Source organism: Schistocerca gregaria, chromosome 4 (assembly GCF_023897955.1).
Source record: "Schistocerca gregaria isolate iqSchGreg1 chromosome 4, iqSchGreg1.2, whole genome shotgun sequence".
Taxonomy (NCBI): Eukaryota; Metazoa; Arthropoda; class Insecta; order Orthoptera; family Acrididae; genus Schistocerca; species Schistocerca gregaria.
In genome coordinates this window covers 311,616,256-311,637,634 of record NC_064923.1, presented here as the reverse complement: position 1 = coordinate 311,637,634, position 21,379 = coordinate 311,616,256, and the positions used below count along the sequence as shown (strand labels likewise).

The 21,379-nt window shown below is 41.7% G+C and overlaps 1 protein-coding gene across 2 annotated transcripts in view; it reads right to left on the bottom strand.

The window, feature by feature from the left end:
* Positions 1 to 618: 618 nt before the first annotated feature.
* LOC126266707 (trypsin alpha-3-like) overlaps positions 619 to 21,379 on the bottom strand; it is a 185,751-nt gene continuing 164,990 nt past the window's right edge. For both annotated transcript variants that reach the window (XM_049971156.1, XM_049971155.1), the window contains exons 2-7: positions 15,320 to 15,393; positions 12,350 to 12,438; positions 7,468 to 7,606; positions 3,554 to 3,670; positions 3,244 to 3,387; positions 619 to 850 (exon numbers count right to left, since the gene is read on the bottom strand). In XM_049971156.1, the coding sequence (XP_049827113.1) occupies positions 704 to 850; positions 3,244 to 3,387; positions 3,554 to 3,670; positions 7,468 to 7,606; positions 12,350 to 12,438; positions 15,320 to 15,393 (710 nt within the window). In that variant the 3' untranslated portion in view covers positions 619 to 703. The remainder of the gene's footprint in view (positions 851 to 3,243; positions 3,388 to 3,553; positions 3,671 to 7,467; positions 7,607 to 12,349; positions 12,439 to 15,319; positions 15,394 to 21,379) is intronic.

The window sequence follows — 21,379 nt, the reverse complement described above, 5'->3', positions numbered from 1 at the left end:
AAATACAGAATGCTATGCCATTGTAAATGTTACCGAAGATAGTTTTATCGATATTCCATATCTTCTTGTATCGCACGTTCTCGCTTCTGCGGTAGAGGAATGGAAAACTTCTAGCCACCAACACCTTTAAGAAAAAGCGTATCTCAAGCTGTTCCACCTAACTGTTATTTATAAAAACTGACATCTCATGCCGCCATGTTAATAATAATATTTAGTGACTGCAGTTCAGGGCCGGCCGTTGTGGCCGAGCGGTTCTAGGCGCTACAGTCTGGAACCGCGCGACCGCTACGGTCACAGGTTAGAATCCTGCCTCGGGCGTGGATGTGTGTGAAGTCCTTAGGTTAGTTAGGTTTAAGTAGTTCTGAGTTATAGGGGACTGATGACCTCAGAAGTTTTGCAGATCTGGAAAACGAAGAATACCGAATTTTCCGTTCTTCTAGAGTATATGAAAAGTGTATTCTCAACGTTCGTTTGTAATTATGTTCCAAAGATTCTCTTTTCCCATAAGCAAATGCAGTCATTCATTTGGAGGTTATGTCAACGTCCAATCGGTTACTGATTAAGAAACAAATTGAATAAATTCTTAAGGCTTTTTTCAGACATTTATTAAAGTAAACACTGAGAGAAAGGAGTATTTATTTTTTGTACTGTTAGTATTTTATGGTAATATTTCACAGAATGCTAAAATTCACATCTGCCGACATCATCGTGTATTCTGATTGATCCAGTCGACGTAGTAGGAAACTTCAACAAAGACACCTGGATACTGCGAAGTGGCACAATCGTACCCATTCCACGAGGAGATTCCCACCTGCTGCCCGTTCACCAGTAGGGGACCACCGTCGTCACCCTGAAAAAGAAAGAAGAAATTGTTAAGGTTCAGATATCATGTAACTCGCGAATGCTCTTAGAACGCTATCAACTAATCTAACGCTGTCCTTTGAAGTCTCCGAGCCAAAAGGTGATCCAAGGAAACCATTTAATCAGGCGTGGTCAGATTAGCATTGAAAACCACAAGCTGCATTTGGTTTACCAAATGGCTCTGAGCACTATGGGACTTAACTTCTGAGGTCATCAGTCCCCTAGAACTTACAACTACTTAAACCTAACTAACCTAAGGACATCACACACATCAATGCCCCAGGCAGGATTGGAACCTGCGAGCGTAGCGGTCGCGCGTTTCCAGACTGAAGCTCCAAGAACCGCTCGGACACTCCGGCCGGCTTGGTTTACCAGCTTATCAACTTACACGTACCTCGTTATCTCGTTTCACACCCCAAATTCTTATTATTTCATCTCAGCCGTAACACAACCACAATATTCCTCTACCTCTGCGAAAAATAAAAAGTCTCTAACGTCTTCAGCGTCGTTAATATTTGTAAGCTTTGGGAATGGAGAGGTCCGAGTGGTAGACTGAATTTCCGGCAGCACTTTAGAAAAATCTGAAGCGTGTTTACCTCAATAAATCTAAATAGACCAGTTCTTCTCAAAAAAAAAAAAAAAAAAACTTTCCTCGAGCGAGGTTGCGCGGTGGCTGACATCCTGATTCCTCCCAAAAGGACAATGCTGTTGATCAGAATAATGAAGTGTACAAATGTTTTTTGTTGTTGTGTAAGGGATCATGTAAAATCAATACTTGTTCACGGTGTGTTCACTGTGTGTGTACGTGGTGGCGGAATTTGATTATAATAAATGCACATTTTTACCAACATGAACTTCAGTCAGTCTAATTCCCTCTCATATTCCACTTTCCTTTCCATTTGATTTGTGATCAGTGGTTCTTGGAGCATACTGCCAAGAAACCTTTCCATTATGAGAATGTCTAAGGAACGTTGTGTTAATTTAGGAAGTACAAGTGCATAAAGAAATGATCGCAGTCGTACATAGACAAGTGCATTTATCCGGAAAAATATAAATATAACTTCACCAGGGTTTAGTCCGTAATTTGATCAAGGTTTGATTCCACAAAGAACAGACAGTGAGGGACAATTTAGTTGAGAGATCTGAATGATTAGGCAAAGAAAACATCGATTTCATATAACGAAAGCAGTGTTGCAACGAAGTTAGGTTACATACGTTACGCAATTACAGAAGCACCGCATCAGTCGGACCCTTTTTATACGTAATCTTGTGGAAGAATTTCGAATTGCCTTTAATTGATGAGTCGAGCTTCATAGAAAGACATATCTCTTTAAAGTCTAATCTACACGCGCTAGTTTTTCGTGTCCGAACACGTATGTGTGGTGAAACAGGCATACCAGATTATGTCCTACGGGATTGTCCCTATATATGTCCATATTTATGTGTGTGTGTTTCATTTCAGTGGTTTGACGTCGTACTGCTACTCACATATCCATTTACAAAATGCGTAAATTATCTCCACAGTCGTGTCAACAACGTAGGTGACTACTTCAGAAATGGTTCAAATGGCTCTGAGCACTATGGGACTTATGGTTATCACTCCCCTAGAACTTAGAACTACTTAAACCTAACTAACCTAAGGACAGCACACAACACCCAGCCATCACGAGGCAGAGAAAATCCCTGGCCCCGCCGGGAATCGAACCCGGGCGTGGGAAGCAAGAACGCTACCGCACGACCACGAGATGCTGTGCTACCAATGCAGGAGCTTAGGGGTGGTATATGACACTGTGGGCCAGCATCACTTTTCTCCGAATGTGGCAACACATCCACGGGAGTGACACCATCAATATCCCAAAAGACTGCCATCATGACCTTGTCAGCAGTGGCAGCGGCCATCCTGGACTGGCACGCTCTTATTTATAATATTCTAATCACTCTCCGGCGCATGGTGTGTGCGTAACCTAGTAGAGCGCGTAAAATTCTATTAAGCAGTTGTTTACTAACAGAAGAAATGGAATTATGTGTGTCTAAAACTAGTATAAAAATACGAGTTAAGTTTATCACAATGATTCTGTTGATAATTAATTGACGAGTTCTTGTAATTCAAGTGACGGATGTTACAAATCACCTTGGTGGTGCACCCTCTGAGCGTTGGTTTACGTATGGGACGTTACACATATTTCTAGTGAAATATACAAGGCAACTGGGTGGACTCTAAGTTATTACTTAGCGAACGATTATAGCTGAGTGGTAAAATGAGAACAGTAATATTGTCGTGAACGGGAAAAGAGTTTCGTACAGCCAGCAGACGTAACAGGCAGCTGGAAGGCACGAGCTGGGGGAGTGCAATATTGTAGGTAGGAAACAATCGCAACTCACATCGCATGACCCTTGGCCTGAGTTTCCAGCGCAGATGTTCATGGCCGGCATGAACAGGTAGGTGTAGTCCGAATATGTCGACTGGCAATCCGAGTCCGACCACACGGCGACGTTGACCTTGCGCAGGCTGCTGACGGCGGATGACTGAAACAGAGAGTGTGTACCACCGTCGTATGTCAGTACCAGATTTCATTCTGTCGCTTTACTCATCGTCATCATCATCAACATGAACATCATCATCACCCAGTCGACACGGCTCGGTGTTCTGGCCCTCAGTCCTACTTTAAACTGGTAACGTCAGTGGTCTCACCTTGGAGGTGGATCCCCAGCCGACCACAGTGCCAGTGGCGCCGGCGGATGTCTGCTGACCGGATGACGGCAGGGAGACGGCCGCTATGGTCGACGAGAACGACAGCGACTGCGACAGCTGCAAGAAATGAGACCACACTGTAAGCTGACAGCCGACGGAGGACTCTGCTGTGCATTAGTAACTGCCACTAGTCTTGTAGGTCTACTCCACGCTAATTTGTGTGACGCAGCAATCGTTTTACACCATGCAGTAGTTATCCAGTATCGAACACTTGTGTTTTACTGTGCTGCCACTATGTTTATCCTGATATTATGGCTGTCTCCTAATGTCCTTGGGCTAGCCAAAAACTAAGGAACTAACACCAAAATAATGTGATGGAAAAAAGCAGCATAACAAAATAATAAATGTAGAGTAATTAAATTTCGGGAATACATTTGTCAAGGCAACGTATTTCATCATCATCATCATCATTATCATCGTCATTTAAGAGTGATTATGCCTTACAGCGTTGTGTCGGAGGATAGCCCCCCTTTTAAAATTCCTCCATGATCCCCTATTCAGTGCTAACATTGGTGCCTCTTCTGATGTTAATCCTATTACTTCAAAATCATTCTTAACCGAATCCAGGTACCTTCTCCTTGTTAATCTTCATACAATAGTCCTTACATTTCTGATCTACCTCTGAAATATTTCTTTGCAAACTTTCAATCGAATCTGCCATCACAACAAAGTTATCCGCATATGCGAGACTGCTTATTTTGTGCTCACATATCTTAATCTCACCCAGCCAGTTTATTGTTTTCAACATATGATCCATAAATAATATGAACAACAGTGGAGACAGGTTACAGCCTTGTCTTACCCCTGAAACTACTCTGAACCATGAACTCAATTTACCGTCAACTCTAACTGCTGCCTGACAATCTATGTAAAGACCTTTAATTGCTTGCAAAAGTTTGCCTCCTATTCCATAATCTCGTAGAACAGACAATAACTTCCTCCTAGGAACCCGGTCATATGCCTTTTCTAGATCTATAAAACATAGATACAATTCCCTGGTCCACTCATAACACTTCTCCATTATTTGCCGTAAGCTAAACATCTGGTCCTGACAACCTCTAAGAGGCCTAAACCCACACTTATTTTCATCCAATTTGTCCTCAATTAATACTCGCACTTTCCTTTCAACAATACCTGAGAAGATTTTACCCACAACTCTGATTAAAGAGATATCTCTGTAGTTGTTACAATCTTTTCTGTTTCCATGTTTAAAGATTGGTGTGATTACTACTTTCGTCCAGTATGATGGAACCTGTCCCGACTCCCACGCCATTTGAATTATCCTGTGTAGCCATTTAAGACCTGACATTCCACTGTATTTGATGAGTTCCGACTTAATTTTATCCACCCCAGCTGCTTTATTGCACTGCAATATATTGACTATTTTCTCCACTTCCCCAAATGTGATCCTATTTCTATCATCATTCCTATCCCATTCTACCTCGAAATCAGAAACATTACTGATCGTATTTTCACCTACATTGAGCAACTCTGCAAAATATTCCCTCCATCTGCCCAATGCATCCACATGATTCACCAGCAGTTTTCCTGGCCTGTCCAAAATACTTGTCATTTCCTTCTTGCCGATTTAAGAGATTGAAATTGCAGGACCACAGATTAATGTAAGTGCGAGATAAGCCACTTCAAATGTAAGGTTCTGGTACGTTAATAACCTCTGTAACCGCCAGAACGTTGAATGCAGGCATGTAAACATGCATGCGTTGTGTTGTACACTTGGCGGAAGTCAATTTATGGGGTAGAGTTCCATGTCTGTTGCACTTCATCGGTCAATATAGTGACGGGGAATCGTGGATGTCGACGATGCTGGCCAAGTCGTCCTGTGATGTCTCATATGTGTTCGATTTGAGACAGAGTTGATGAACGACCGGGCCAAGGCAACATCTCGACACTCTGTAGAGCATGTTGATCTACAGAATCGGTATGTTTGCGAACGTTATCCTCTTGGAAATCATTCTCTGCAAAGTTGTTAATGAATGGTAGCTCAAAAGGCTCAATGACACAGATTTACTTACAAATTTGCAGCCACATTCCATGGGATAACAAGTACAAGTAATCTCACCCCAGTATAATACTTCAGGTGTTGGTCCAATGTGTCGAGCACGCGGGCAGGTTGGTTGCAGACCCACAACTGTCCTCCTTCTAACCAAAAGATGGCCATCACTTGTAACAAGGCTGAACCAGCTTTCATAATAAAACGCAACAGAACTTCACTCTGTCCTCCAGTGAGCTCTCGCTTGACACCACTGGAGCCGCAAGTAGCGGTGGTTTGGAGTCGCTGCAATTCAGGCTACAGGGTGTGTGGCTCAGAATTGCAACAGTTGATTGTCTCACTGTGGTGCCAAATGCTGCTAAAATTGCTGCTGCAGGTGCATCTAGACACATCAGAGCCACACGCCGAACACATTTTCATCCCTCTCAGCAGTGCGACTTGGTTGTCTGGAGCACGGTCTCCTTATAACCGTACCTTCTCATGACAGCCATTCCCAGCAACCATGTGCAGTGGCTCATTCCTGCCAAGTCTTTGTGCAGTACGGCAGAAGCAACATTCAAATTCTCGTAACCCTATTACAAGATCTCGTTCAAACTCAGTGAGGTGTTAATAATGGCGTCTTTGTCGCCTTAAGAGCACTCTTGATTGACATCAACTCACCACGGCTAATCTCAAAGGTAACTAACGTTCACAACCGTTACATCTTGCATTCAAAGCAAACCTGATTTGCAGCTCCTCACGTGAACAGCACGAAGTTTGAATAGTCATCCTTCAGATGCAAAAACGCACCTACAAACTTTCGTTTCTGTCGCAAAACTTCTTATTGTTGTTGCAATTTTTTTTCGTTAAGTTTTTTTTGTAAGTTTTATCTCTGTCTTCTTCGACAAACGTCTTTGGTCGTCATGTGTAATAACATAGCGGAAGCTCTCGTTGTGTAACATAAGTTTAAGTTGTACATCGCTATAAATTTATCAAAAATCCTTCTTCCTTCTTTCCTAAGCCAATGCCTTGCCAATTCTCTAAGTGTGTCAGTGTGGTGCTCTGTCATAACTTTGATTAGATGTGGGTGTTATTTAGTAGTTGGTTATGAGAAATACAACTTTGAAGGGCCTTAGCACCATAGTGTCACTTGCTATATATGGCAGGCTTCATTGATAGTTTGTTTTGAGTTAAACCTGCACTTCCCCTATTTCAGATCCAAGTAAAATACATTATTAGGCTCTCAATAAGATTGACTATTTTTCTAGTGTGCTCCAAATGATGCATTTCGTCACGCTCATCAATTCCTCGGATGAGAAATTACCTAAAAATAAATTGTAAAAACGAGAGGCGTTGATGATACATAACATTTGCCTACACTTATACAACACCCTTTGCATATTTATTTGTAACACTTGAGAAGCATCACTTAGATGTGATATTTAATTTGAGAGTGCTTGAGATTTACACCAAGATTGGGTTTATAAAATAGAACTCCTTATACTGGACAACTTCGCCTTCCAATTGTGGCGAAATTTATTCGTTGGTCAGAATCGGACATAAAACCTTTCGATTAACAGTCAAACTGTTTGATGCATACGTCACGGTGGTAGGACAATGAATATTCTATTTAAACTAGTCTACATTACCATAAAATTAATGTCGAATGGGAAGCAGCAGTTCTGTGTGCAGTGGATGCACCCTATGAAGTGGAGGTCTAAACATCCACAGCAGAGTAATAATTTTAATAACAATAAAAATACTATTACCAGTACTAATAATAATAAGTCTCCGAGGAAAAGAACGGCGGAGAGGACCATGTACCACAAGAAAAGGAGAGGGGCAATGCAAGAGGAGAACTCACCCCGAGCAGGGCGATGTCGTCCGTGTATTCCAGGTTGTCAAAGCTGTCATTAATGATGGTGGTGCTCACTCCCACCGTAGTACCAGAGCCGGTGCTTGAAGTGGAGCCCGCATGGACGGTGATGGATCCCGCACCGTATCTGAAACAAAAGGAAACCGTCTGGATATCTACGCTGCTGAATAAACTCGTAAAATGGGTTCTGTGTTGCAGCAAATCGGTCGCTGATTGTCGTTAAGTGGTGAAAGACACTAACTCCGCCGGCAGCGGTGATCTAGCGGTTCTAGGCGCTCAGTCCGGAACCGCGCGGCTGCTCGGGGTCGCAGGTTCGAATCCTGCCTCGGGCATGGATGTGTGTGATGTCCTTAGGTTAGTTAGGTTTAAGTAGTTCTAAGTTCTAGGGGACTGATGACCACAGATGTTAAGTCCCATACTGCTCAGAGCCATTTGAACCGTTTTTGAACACTAACTCCGAGTACGTACCAGCGTAGCTTATTGACAATTTTCAGCATTTATCACGGAAATTTGAATCGCTCTTGAAATCAGTTCGATTGTTATATTTTCTTTCTTTGGCCACGTCTCAAAAGCCTATTAAACGAAACGGTGCGGATGGACTCACTGGTGTAATTGTTTCCGCATTCACATGCGATGCTGTAAATTTCCGGAATCCGGAGGCCGAGACCGTTCTTAACAGAACGTAGCATCTGCATAATCTTCTTAGGAGGTCGGAAGACAGATCTGATACCTCATCTTCCTTGCATTTTCCTCCTGAAACGGTAAAGTTCTTCCTACATGTTAGGAATACCACCTACTTCTTGTACGGCGGTAAATTTTATGTAATGACGTATGGAATGAAGCAAAAAGAAATTAATACTAGAGATCTTGTACGACATCGGCCAATGATGTTTCTTGCGGCAGACTTATCTTCCTCATCAATCATAATAAACATGAAAGACCATCTCTTATCCTTCGAAATGTAAATAGGTACATAAACAATTCAGGAAAGGATACAACAAACCTTAATAATTTACAATCTCCGTGGATTACACATTATTAACAGTGCAAATAGGAAGATGCTGCGAGTGGTGTGCGTATTCATAAAGGAAAAGATTTGTAGCTGTTGATATAACTAAGTATGAATCACAAAACACGCTCAAAGGAATTAAAATAGGGAAGCTGCAGGAATAGATGCATAAATGCAGAGTTAATGAGATACGCAGAAAATTGCTTTTTACCTTTGATTCTTCTAGCCTATCGAGTAGTGCTGGTAAAAATGAGACAGGGCAGAAATTTGCGCGGTTTACAGAACGGGTAATACTAGCGAATGTGGAAACTACAGAGGCATTCGTAGGCTGAACGTAGCATACAAACACTACTGAAAAAATCTTCAACTACAGAATAACCGCTCTCGCTGAGACACATCTCGAACAATATGAAAATGGATTCAGAAAAAAAGTCTGGTATTTATGTTTTTACATAAAACGTCTAACAGAAGAAGGAAGGTAGTTATACTTTCGACAAAGTTGATCGAAACAGATTACTGGCAATAATGAATGACACTGACTACCCACCGCACCTGAAAGGGCAATCCAAAGCGTATATACTGAAACAAGAATATACACACATCAAAAAAGTTTTGCATCATCTCGGTTCCGAGAGTTCCGGACCTTGTACAGAAAATTGGAATAGAGATTAACATAAACATCATTTCCGCCCTTTTATTGCTCATGAAAATCTTATATTCCATTTTGTACTACCATACAGCGAGACCTTCAGAGGAGGTGGTCCAGATTGCTGTACACACCGGTACCTCTAATACCCAGTAGCAATTCTTTCATTCATGCATGCCTCTATTCATCGTGGCATACTATCCACAAGCTCATCAAAGCACTGTTGGTCCACATTTCCCACGTTTCAACGGTGATTCGGCGTGGATCCCTCAGGGTGGTTGCTGGATCACGTCCTACATAAACAGTCCTTTTCAATCTATCCCAGGCATGTTCGATAGGATTCATGTTTGAGGAAGATGCTGTCAACTCTAGTCGAGCGATGTCGTTATCCTAAAAGATGTCATTCATAAGATGTGCACAATGGGGGAGCGAATTGTCGTCCACGAAGGCAAAGGCCTCGCCAATATGCTGTCGATATTGTTGCACTATCGGTCGGAGGATGGCATTCACGTATCGTACAGCCGTTACGGCACCTTCCACGATCACCAGAGGCGTACGTCGGCCTCACATAGTGCCACCCCAAAACAGCAGGGAATCTGGAAACCTCCACCTTGCTGCACTCGCTAGACAGTGTGTCTAAGGCGTTCAGACTGACCGCGTAGACTCCAAACACGACTCCGACGATTGTCTGGTTGAAGGCATAAGCGACTCTCATCAGTGAAGGGAACGTGATGCCAATTGTGAGCGGTCCATTTTTCATTTTGTTGCGCCCATCTGTACCGCGCTGCATGGTGTTGTGGTTGCAAAGATGGACCTCGCCATGGATATCGGGAGTGAATTTGCGCATCATGCAGCCTTTTGCACACAGTTTGAGTCGTAACATGACGTCCTGTGGCTGCACGGAAAGCAATGTTCAACATGGAGGTGTTGCTGTCAGGGTTCCTCCGAGGCATAATCCGTAAGTAGCGGTCATCCCTTCGGCTGCCTGACAGAGGCATGTCATTGACAGTTCCTGTCTCTCTGTATCTCCTTCATGTCCGAACAACATCGCTTTGGTTCATTCTGAGACGTCTGCACACATCCCTTGTCGAGAACCCTTCTTGACACAAAGTAACAAAGCGGGCGCGATTGAACCGCGGTATTGACAGTCTAGCCATGGTTGAACTACAGACCACACCATTCGTGTACCTCCTCCCTAGTGGAATGACTGGACTGATAGGCTGTGAGACCCCTTCCGTCTGACAGGTGCTGCACATGCATGGTTGTTTACATCTTTGGGCGAGTTTAGTGACATCTCTGAACAGTGAAAGAGACAGTGAGTGTGATACAGCATCCACATTGAACTTCTATCTTCATCAGTTGTGGGGACTGTGCCGACGCAAAACTTTTTTTGATGTGTGTAATAATCAATAGTAAGGGTGAAGTACAAATGAGTTAAAAATCAATCAGGGAATGGTTCAGGGAGGTTCCTTTTCACCAATTACTTGCTACAAATATCCTTAAATCTGGAAATTAGTAAATCACCCAGGAAATAAATTCGATAAATACATTAAGTGATTTTCTGTTTGGAGATGAGGAAGTAATAATACCAGAAAGTGAAGATAAACACCAGTTTTCAGTATACTGACTGAACCAAAAAAGTGCAGAAAACAATCAAAAAATTTCATGACCTTTGAAAGTAAATTCCCAATACGGTCGAAAATAATTATTAACAACGAAGTAACTGAACAATGTCACAGTTTAATTAGTCGGACTTCGACACAAGCTATCATTGTAGTAATTTTTTAGATGAAAAGGCTACGTAAATTTTGCATCAATATATCGAACATGAACAGAACACTTATTTACATAACGCGGAAGGATACAAGAATTGAATTTTGTAAAACTTTGTTGGTAGCATCACAGCACCAACCAGTACTGTATGGACGCGAAAGTTGGGTAAATAAAAAGACATGACAGATAAGTCATGTGGCAGAGATGAGATTCTTACGGAGAGCAACGAGCTGAACAAGAAGAGATATAATAAGGAATGGAGAATTTCGAATGGCGTTCAATGTACATGCTATTAGTGAAGAAACAATTGAATACAGAGAGAGGCGGAAGCAAGAGATAAAAAACTGAAGACCGTTCAAGGAAACGCTGACTTACAACCCGAAAAGATGGAAAAACATAGGTAGACCAGAAAAACGATGGACATAAACCTAATGAAGACGGAAGAGGCAGATGCCTAATTTTCTGCATATGGAAGATGACGACGACGAAGACTCTGTTCAACGACCCCACCTTCCGTTTAGCCACGTACATTAGTCGAGTACATAAATGTTCGCATTTTGAAATTTAATTATTGCGTTACTTGTACTTTCTATGAAATAGTTCATGACATATTCCTGTATATGAAATTCAGTCACGATCGTGTGTAGAAGAAATTATTTGTCTTTTACTATCATGGATGATGCGTGATCATGAATGTATCATCTCACGGTCTGTAACTGACGACTCCACCAACAACTCCGCAATAACACATGAAGTATTTAAGTACATCCTAACACTGCTTCACAAAAACATTTCGTCTGTCTATTCCGCAAATATGAACTATTCTCCTCACACAGTGTCGTTTCCTCCGCATAAAACGGCCGCAGTCCAACGTTCGCGATCACACTATCGTCACTGAACTGTCTCTCTCTCTCTCTCTCTCTTTCTAGCACTTCAGCCATCCATATTTTCCAGGATTTTCCCTTAAACGCTCCATTCAAATGTCGGTGTGGTTCCTCTGCGAAGGGCTCGGCCGATTTGCTTCCCTATGCTTTTCTAATCCGGACTTGTGGCCATTTCTAACGACATGGCTTTTGACGGGAATTGAATTCTAATCATTCATTCTTACTCCTTACTCCTCTCTCTCTCTCTCTCTCTCTCTCTCTCTCTCTCTCTCTCTCTCTCTCCTTGTTCACTTCTTAAAACAGTGAACAATCAGCCTGGGTATTGACGTCGACATTCAACAATCGTACCTGTTGGCGCGAAGTGTAAACACTCTGAACGTTCCCCAGGACCAGTGATGTCACATCCGTCTGAAGTGACGCTCTACTTCGATCGTTGGTGAGAGCATCGGTAATGATATCCGTCAAACTGTCACGTTATGTCCAACACTGTGAAATACTGCTATAATATAAATCTGTGACTGCAGTAGGGAAATTTTTTCTGATATGTTGAGAACTTACCCGTCTATGCAGTGAGCAGCTGTCAACACCCAGTTTTGGTTGATGATGGTTCCACCGCACTTAAAATTGCCATTAACTAAAATGCTTACCTGAAAAAAAAGAAAACAAATGTATGTTTCCGTACAGAGGTGGTGCATTCCGTATTACACAGTTTAAACATAGTAATTAATTCTGTTATTTTCCATTTGATCAGCTCTAGTTGTTGAGAGGTGAATGAGCGACAATCGTTTCCTTACATCTAAGTAGTGGAGCTACTATGGATTTAACCTTCAAAACAAAATATTTGAGTTCTTGTATGTGAAACTTAACAGGGAGTGGAACACTTCATTTGGATCTACATCCGTTGAAACACTGTAAACGTACTTTAGAAGAATTGCAACCTGAGTTACTTTCTTACAATAACAATACGATCAAATGTCCTTCGTTTGAGAATACAGCCTACACTTTAATGTTGCTAAATTCATCCCTGTTCTCCACATATTGCATGTTGTACCACCATACACACCACATAAATCATCAGCAGGTACATTAATCAAGCAGCACACTAGACTACCTCTCTATAATGGTAGCCGGCGCCCATGATTCTACTGAGGCCAAGTCGCCCACTATGAAACGCTCCTAAGGATTGTCTGGGGAAAGAAGATGTAAGGTTATAGACAAACCTGTGTAGAGAATAGATAGAGCTGCTAATTTAAACGTGTTTCAACAAAACCCATGATGAGGTTTCTAGGTAACTAGGAGACATGAGCAAATGTGACGCAATCTACACTGATACAAGGCTTTAATGACAGAGAGTCGATATGGTTTCACATGTGGCGTTACGTTGTAAGGTTCGCAGTATCAACTGAAGACATATCGTTTTCATAACGTTCATTAATTTCATGGCATTATCATTTCTGTATACGTTATTCTTCAAGTCCAAGTTCTTGTGAAGCCAACTGTAGCATCATGAGTTCAGAGCACTGATCTCAATTATCTTTGATCACATTTTTATACAGACTGGTTAGCTCCGCTTGTTAGAGAAATGATAAGGTGCATTGATTTTCTTTTCTGTTTCCATTTTTCCTCCTCTCCAATTTGTTTATGTTATCTTTATACTTGTCTGGAGTTAGAATATTGGTTTGACGCTTTCTCTACGCTTGTTCAGCCTGTGAATCTCTGCGTCCTTATTGAAACCTATACCTACTTCAACCTCCTTACTGCAGTCACGACTGGCTTCCACTTCACACACCTCACACATCCAAACAACACAAAACTAAGTATTCTTTGATGCCTCAGGATGTGTGCAATCTCTCTGTCCCTTGTTTTAGTTAAGTTTGCTATAAAGCTATCTTTCCCAGTTTCGATTCAGTATGTTACACTTAGCTGTCTTACCAACATTCCTTATTAGCTTTCATTTGCAATGGCACAATTCGAAAGCTTGTAATTTCTTTTTTCTTGCTCTGTTTATTGCAACTCAATACAAATCGTTAGAATACATTCAGGAGTCTTTCTAATGGTAAGCTGATATCCTATATTAAATCTCTCTTCTCTAGAAGGGCTTTTCTTACTATTGGTGGTTTGCATTTCGTGTCGCCTTTCCTTTTGCTACCGTCTGTTATATTGCTGCTCAAATAACAAAATTCATCTAGTACTTACAGCGTTTATTGTCACAATCAAACCCCTGTGCATCGCCTGATGTCATTTCCTGTTGATGATGTTGATCTATTTGCACAACTCTATCACTTCCATACGCTTGACATTCGAAGTCGTTTTCTGTTTTTGTATAGAATTACATTCTCATCGGCAGACCTTATAGATATTTCATTTCCTCTTTAGAATTTCAACTGCTTCTATAAATTCATTTTGCACTTTATTTACATTCTTGAACTATGTATGGCTTGAAAAACTATCTTCAAGTGGGTTTCACGCCCTTCTCAATTCCTGCATCGCCTACATGTCCTGAAACTATTAGAACTATTTTCTGGTTTTTATAAAAATTCTAGATAAGAACAGAATCTTAAAAAGTGTATTGCAGTTATCATCGTCAAACACTCTTTCTAAATTTACAAATCCTACAGATGTCTTTTAGCCTTTCATCAGTCTGCCTTTTAAGATTAGTAGTAGGATCAGTTTTGTCTCGTGTCTTCCTACAGTTTTGTGGTACTCAAATTAATCATACCTCAGGTCTGCGTGTACCGGTCGCCATATTATTCGGTTGATTATACATATTAGTGTTTTCCAAGCATGATTTATTTAATCCTTATCCTTAAATTTTGGGAACGAGTAAATATCAGCCAGGACAACGCGCGTCTTCGTTGGCCCATTCGTTTGTCACCTTATCGACAGCCAAAAGTGTATCACACCTCACCGCCTGATAAATTTCATTAGTACCGTTCCACTATATGTAAACTGAAAACGCACTACAGAGGGGACACAGAAACATATATGACATGTCATATGCAGCAAAATACTTCATGAATCAAAACAATGAGATCAGTTTTTGAGCAAAGCCAACATATCTGCGATGGAGTCAAGTATGTAGAAACTGCGAAATGGAATACTGTGAGCAGTGCTATTCCATTAGACCAAAATAATAGTCTATAGCGCACTGGAGATCAAGAATGTGGTTTCAGGAAGGAGGCGACTCATCGCTGAGTGAGGGGAGCCCTAATCGAAGAAATTCTGTACTTCCCAGCGTATATAGAAGGGGATAAAACTGCCAAGATCTAATGATTTACTAATCAACAAGCCACACTAAATGAATAAGTAATTGCTCTTGGTTGTCGTATGAAAACGGTTCTCAAAGAAGACAAGATTTTTCAACAAGGTCTGTGCAATCCTGGAAGAATTTCTTAATCGGTAGTTTTCACATATTTCGATACCAGGAAAACAGTTTTTAAGCTACAAAGGCAGAAATATTGCTCAGAAACGATGCTAAAATTGATAAAACTAAAATTACGTATTATAGAATTTTTGGTAATACTTTACCACAAAAGGGAACTCGCCATCTGAAGCTGTCGAACCTCCCACTACCCTTGAGTTGTGGTTCCTGCCTGGTGCTCCTGAAACAATAAATGCTTGCTTGACTTTCTTGTTATCCAGGTTCCTGCTGAGTACTGCTACGGTTCCTATCCGCTCCGAATTTTCTGGGGCACTCCTTGCGTAATTATTTTCCCGACCTGTCCCTGTCTTCTGAAACACTCGCTTGGGAGAGGGGAACGCCCCGGCTTTTCATCATATGTGGCGTGCATTTTGTCATCAGTCTATCACTAGCTACCTGAGCTTATTGGGTTCTCTCACTATGTCAGTTCTAGAGAGCAATAAATGATATCGATTTTTTTTCGGGGCAAGTAGACGGAGTAATAGCAATGGGCTTTGATGTTTAGTCACCACATTTCGTTTGGTGTGTGCGCCATGTCATATGTTACAATCTAATGCACAATAGGTTCTAGTACCCGCAGCTATATAGGATACACAGATTGACCAAAAAAGTAAAGCATATGTCAGTTTAACTCCGTTCAAGTACACACCATCGGTGGTTTGTTAATGGATAAAGTTGGAATTCTGTGTGACATGGTATGGCCACCAGAATGCACTGGTGTTTCTCGTGTTTACCATTGTTACCAGGGCTCCTAAAATATATAAGCGGCGTTTAATGCCGTCAGTTGTTCAAGGATCACTGTGTCGAAACCAGGGATGTTGCGTACTCACTTGAGACAGCGTTATCAGCAGCAGACAGAGTTTGAACGCGAACTCATTGTTGATCTTCGTTTGTCCAGCTGGTCGAACCGGGAAATACCCAGATCTGTGTGCCATTTGGATGTGACAGTGATGCGGTGTTCGACTGCATGATTACGTGAGGAGAGGCGAACTAGACATCGAGGTTCCAGTGGACCGCATCTGACCGCCACAAGGAAGGTACGCCATATCGTGCACCAAGCGTATCGTGAGCCCTTATTGTCCGCGCCTGTCGTCCGAGAGAAAATAATGGGCTCCCTGCAACGACCTGTGTCATCCGGCACCATTGGCAGAGATTAGCATCATCCGGATTAAGTAACTACCATCTCATGCTAAGCCTGCGTTTGCAGTGGTGACGAGAATGGGAAGGATACTCTGCTCATGAATAGGGCCACATTGTGTTCAGTGATGAAACGCGATTCTGCGCTACTCTGAATGACCATCGTCAGCGATCTCCTGAAAGGTTCAATTATTTCACTGTTCTGGAGAGGCGCAACTGTGGAGAGCAGACGGGTCTCACTTCACCCCACGGGAAGTATGACTGAGGGAACCTGATAGCACAACGGTACCTCAGAGGCATACGGTATCTTCATGTGTTTCCGCTCATGCGACAGTATGGTAGAGCCATTTATAAGCAAGACGATGTTCGTCTCTATACGGAACGTGTGTCTATGAACTGTATGCGTAGTGTTGAGGGATTGCAGTGGCCATAAAGTTCTTCAGTATAGTCCTCGATAGAACATTTGTGAGACCCACTTGGACATCAGTTCCGTTCCAGGGCCTGGATCCGGGATGTCGAGGAGCAGTTAGATTACTGCAGACCACCTTATTTCAGGAAAAGAGACAATTATGACACCCTTCCCATGCATCTAGGCCAGAGGGGGGGGGGGCTGCAGTGACATACTAATAAGAGAGCCTACATAGCCAATTTCTTTTGAAATGTGACTCAGTTTTGTTATCAGTGAAATAATAACCACATAATCTCTCTTACTCTTAAATTTTCATTTGGTTTCATCCTCCCCTTGTAAGAGCATCTGCTTTTTCTTCAGAGTATTTGCTGCGTTTATCACGTTCAGTCGCAAATAAAAATTAAATTATTGCAAGTTTCCCATTCATAAAGTATGAACACTTAGTGTACAGTGTGTGGTACGAAGGTCACAATTAGATATTCACATATGTTTACTTTTATTTATATATATGTTTTACCTGGCATTATTAGAGCCATCCTGACACTTCAACATGCATAGCACATGAAAAAGTATAATAATAATAATAATAATAATAATAATAATAATAGTATAATAATAGCATAACAGATATAATAATGACAATAGATATTTCTTAAGATTGTGTTGAACAGCTTACTCATTTTTTTCTGTCGATGTGAGTATTGACGTCTAACACTAATACTCGTATATGGCGGCAGTACAGATGCAATCAAGAGTGGAGAAGAAATTTAGTGGTCAGAGAGAGAACGAGAAGTTAGAGGTTAAATTAAAATAGATGTTGAAGACGAACTGGGGGGGGGGGGGGGGGGCAGCTCTTGTCCAAAAATCATCACAGAACAGTACTGCGTTCGTTTGCGAATTATTTCTACGAGCTTGAAACGGAAGCGACTTAACCCTTTTTACCTTTGTGCGAAGAAATTTAATTCGCAAATTTATTGCGTGTTTGTGCGCCGAGTTTAGAGTTCAGTCATCTTTAGTATGTATAGGGATTTTGATTTCTGCGTTCGTGACCCTTCATTCGTAGGTGAGGGCAATGCTGGCTTTGGTCACGCAGTTTGAGTCTGCTGCCAGTGGGCGTTATTGTGGGGTGCCAAGCTTGAAGATCCAACGAAAGTCAGGCACCCCCCACGTGTCTGCTACCGTGGCCGCACCTGTTGTTGCCCGCACTGAGGTGGGACCCTGACCTGTGATCAGGCGGGAGCTCTTTCCAATTTATGACTCACAGTGAAAGACTTTCCAGCGTGCTGAAAGTAAGGCCTCCCCAGTTCGTCTGGCCAACAGGTTCAGGCGCTGTATTTGTCTCTGAAAGATCCTGAGCCAAACGCAGTGGCTTCTCCTATTTCAGCCTCTTAGCTTGCAAGGTACAGTCAGTCACACAAAGTGGAAGTACTGCTCGCTGGGAGCTTCAACGTTAGGCATCTGAAGGGCTCCCTTAGGGATGTGGCTACCAAGGAGGGGACGAGGGCCTTGTGCACTCTGTGTGTGTGTGTGCATACTGCGGGTGGGGGGCCATAGCATGTACTGAACAAGTCCTTTGCACTGCCATGAAGATCAAAGGATCCAGCCAGGTCAGTTCTAATAATGTGTGTCGCTTTAGATCGAAACAGATTCTTTCTGGTTGCAGGCAGCTGTCTGAACTGTCTGAAGGAAAGTCTGGCTGCCTTGTGCGCAAGATGACAACAGAGCTGTTGCATCGTCGTCAGGACAGATTGCGGACCTTTGGTGCTGAGCCGAGTGCAGAGTCTGATTCAGAGGCTCAGACGGTTCTGTGACCACTTAGACTGCAGATTACTTGATTTGCACCTGGTGCAGTATCGGGTTCCGTTTAATAGGTCCTTGGTCCACTACATAAGGGACACCGCTACATGGTTGGTGGGAGCTGTGAGCTCTGATTAGTTTTTGGGTTTAGAGGGCCTTAGAGAAGAATAAAAAGGGGTAGAGTCTCACAGGCAGCAGGGCAGACATAGTACGAAGTTAGATACAGAAACACTAAGCACTACAGCACAAAACTGCCGTAGCTGTTTGGGAAAGAATCAGAGCTTCAAGTGCTAACAGAAAGCAGTGAAGCTAAAATCTTTATGCGTACAGAAAACTGGCTAAACACGAAGATGACTGCAGCTGACATTTTTGCAAAGGATCTAATGGTGTACAGAAAGGATAGATTAAATACAGCACGTTTGTAGCAGTTAAAAAAAGTTTACGTTGGACACAAGTGCTGAAAGGTTCAAAGAAAAATTTAGTACCACCTCAAATACTTACCCCACTCATTCGGTTATAGTTGGTTATGACTTCAATGCATTCTGGAAATGGTGGAAATTCATGTTCAAAGCTGGGGATAGGTATAAAACATCACCTGCCATTGTACTAAATGCTTTGTCAGAAAATTATTTTGAACACTTCATTGGGGAGTACACTGGCAGTGTTAATGCTTGGAAAACATACTTGATCTCATAGCAACAAGAAATGCCTAGCACATAATGAGCATCATGGAAGATACAGGAATTAGTGACCAAAAGGTCGTTCTATATAGACTGAATAACGTATCATCCAAACCCACCGAAAATAAACTACAATATATATATTTGTAAGAATATATGAAAACTCGCTTCATGCTTTCCAAAATTACTATCCAAGCGTAAGCCCGATATGGCTTAAATTCGGAGAAACAGCATCATCAGGAATTGGAAGATTTATTACAAATAAATCAATAAGAGACAGAACAGATCCCTGTTGGTACACAATGCAGGTCAGAACACTGTTGCAGAAGAAAGGGAAAAACCATGCCAGATTTCAAAGAACGGAAAATCCCGAATGAGGAAATTTTACAGGAACTTGAAAATTAGAGACGATTTCAATGCGACTTCGTTTTAATAGTTCCCAGAACAAAACTCTGTCTCGAAATCTGACAGAATATCCAAAGAGATTGTGGTCATATATAAAGTTCACCAGTGGCAAGACACCTCAATACTTTCACAGTTGTGTACTTATGATAATGTTACTGATGACAGTGACACTAAAACGGTGTTACCAAATACAGTTTACTGAAATCCATTCATCAGAAATATGAAGTAGATTTTTTCCAGAATTCCAATTAAGAGGTGCCGTCAACGACATTAACTTAGAGGTAGATATCCTCTTTGTAGCGAAGAAACTTATATCACGTAATCGGGGGACGTCTTCCTGTACAGATTATACGACAGTTAATTTCGCTTCAGGGTAATCTGATCAATTAGCACCACCCACTGGAGTCATATACAACTGCCTACTCAATGCGAGGTCCGTACCTAAAGACTAGAAGGTTGCACGAGTCATGCCAACACTCAAGAAAGGAAGTAGGAATAATCCACTGAATTACTGACCCCTATTACTAACTTTGATTTTGAATCGTATGCGGTTTTCGAACATTACGAATTACCTCGAAAAATTACACGTATTGATTCGCAGTCGGCAGAGATTCGGAAAATATAGTTCTTGTCCGACACAACTCCTTAGTCTCATGAAGTAATGAGTGCTATCGATAGGGAATCTCTAACTGTTCCCATATTTCTTGATTTCGTGAAGGCTTCTCATAGCGTTCCTCAAAAGAGGTTTGTTATAAAACTGTGTGCCTATGCAGTATTATTGTCTCAGTTGTACAACTGAATTCTTGATTTCTTCTCAGACAAATTCACATTTCGTAGTAACTGACGGGAAGACATAATTGTTTTAGGTGGCAATCTGAGTATCAGTCCTAGATTGTTTAAGAGATGATGTTTTCTTTCACCGTCTAATAAAGTAATCACAAAATCGCAACCAACCGTTGCAAGTAATTACAAGATATCTGTATGGTGTGAAAAATGGCAGTGGACTCTAAGTAATGAAAACGGCGAGGTCATCCACATGACTGCGAAAAGGAATTTCTTAAATTTCCATTGTGCCATAAATCACACAAATTTACAGGCAGCAAGTTTAGCCAAATATCTAGGCTCAAAAATTCCAAAAAACTTCAGTTATAAATATCAGGTAGACAATGTTGTGGGGAAGGTGGACCATAGACTGAGTTTTATTTCGAGAACACTTAGAAGATACAACGTGTCATCTAAAGAGACTGCCTACAGTACTCTTGTCTGTTCTCTGCTAGAATATTACTGTTCGGTACGCATTCTTACCAGATATGACTGACGGAGGCCATCGAAAGCAAAAGGCAGCTAGTTTTCTACTATCGCAAAACAGACGAGAGAGTGTTACGGATCAGATACCCGAGTTGGGATGGCAGTCATTATACCAAAGAATTTCTTTTCCCTTTTTTTTTATACAGCGAGATCTTTTCGTGAAACACCCAACTCCAAATTTATCTATGAATGAGAAAATTTTTTGATCACAACCACCTACGTAGGGAGAAATGATCATCGATATAAAATAAAAGAGATCACAGCTCTCATGGAAGTACTTAAATGTTCCGTTTTTTTTGTCCACTTTTCGGAAGTGGGAGGGAAGGGCAAAAGTGTGAAACTGGTTCGATGAACTACCCTCTTCCAGAGAAAGCTGGGACTTGCAAAGTAATCATATAGTTGTGGATCTAGATATAGATGTAGATGTGCAC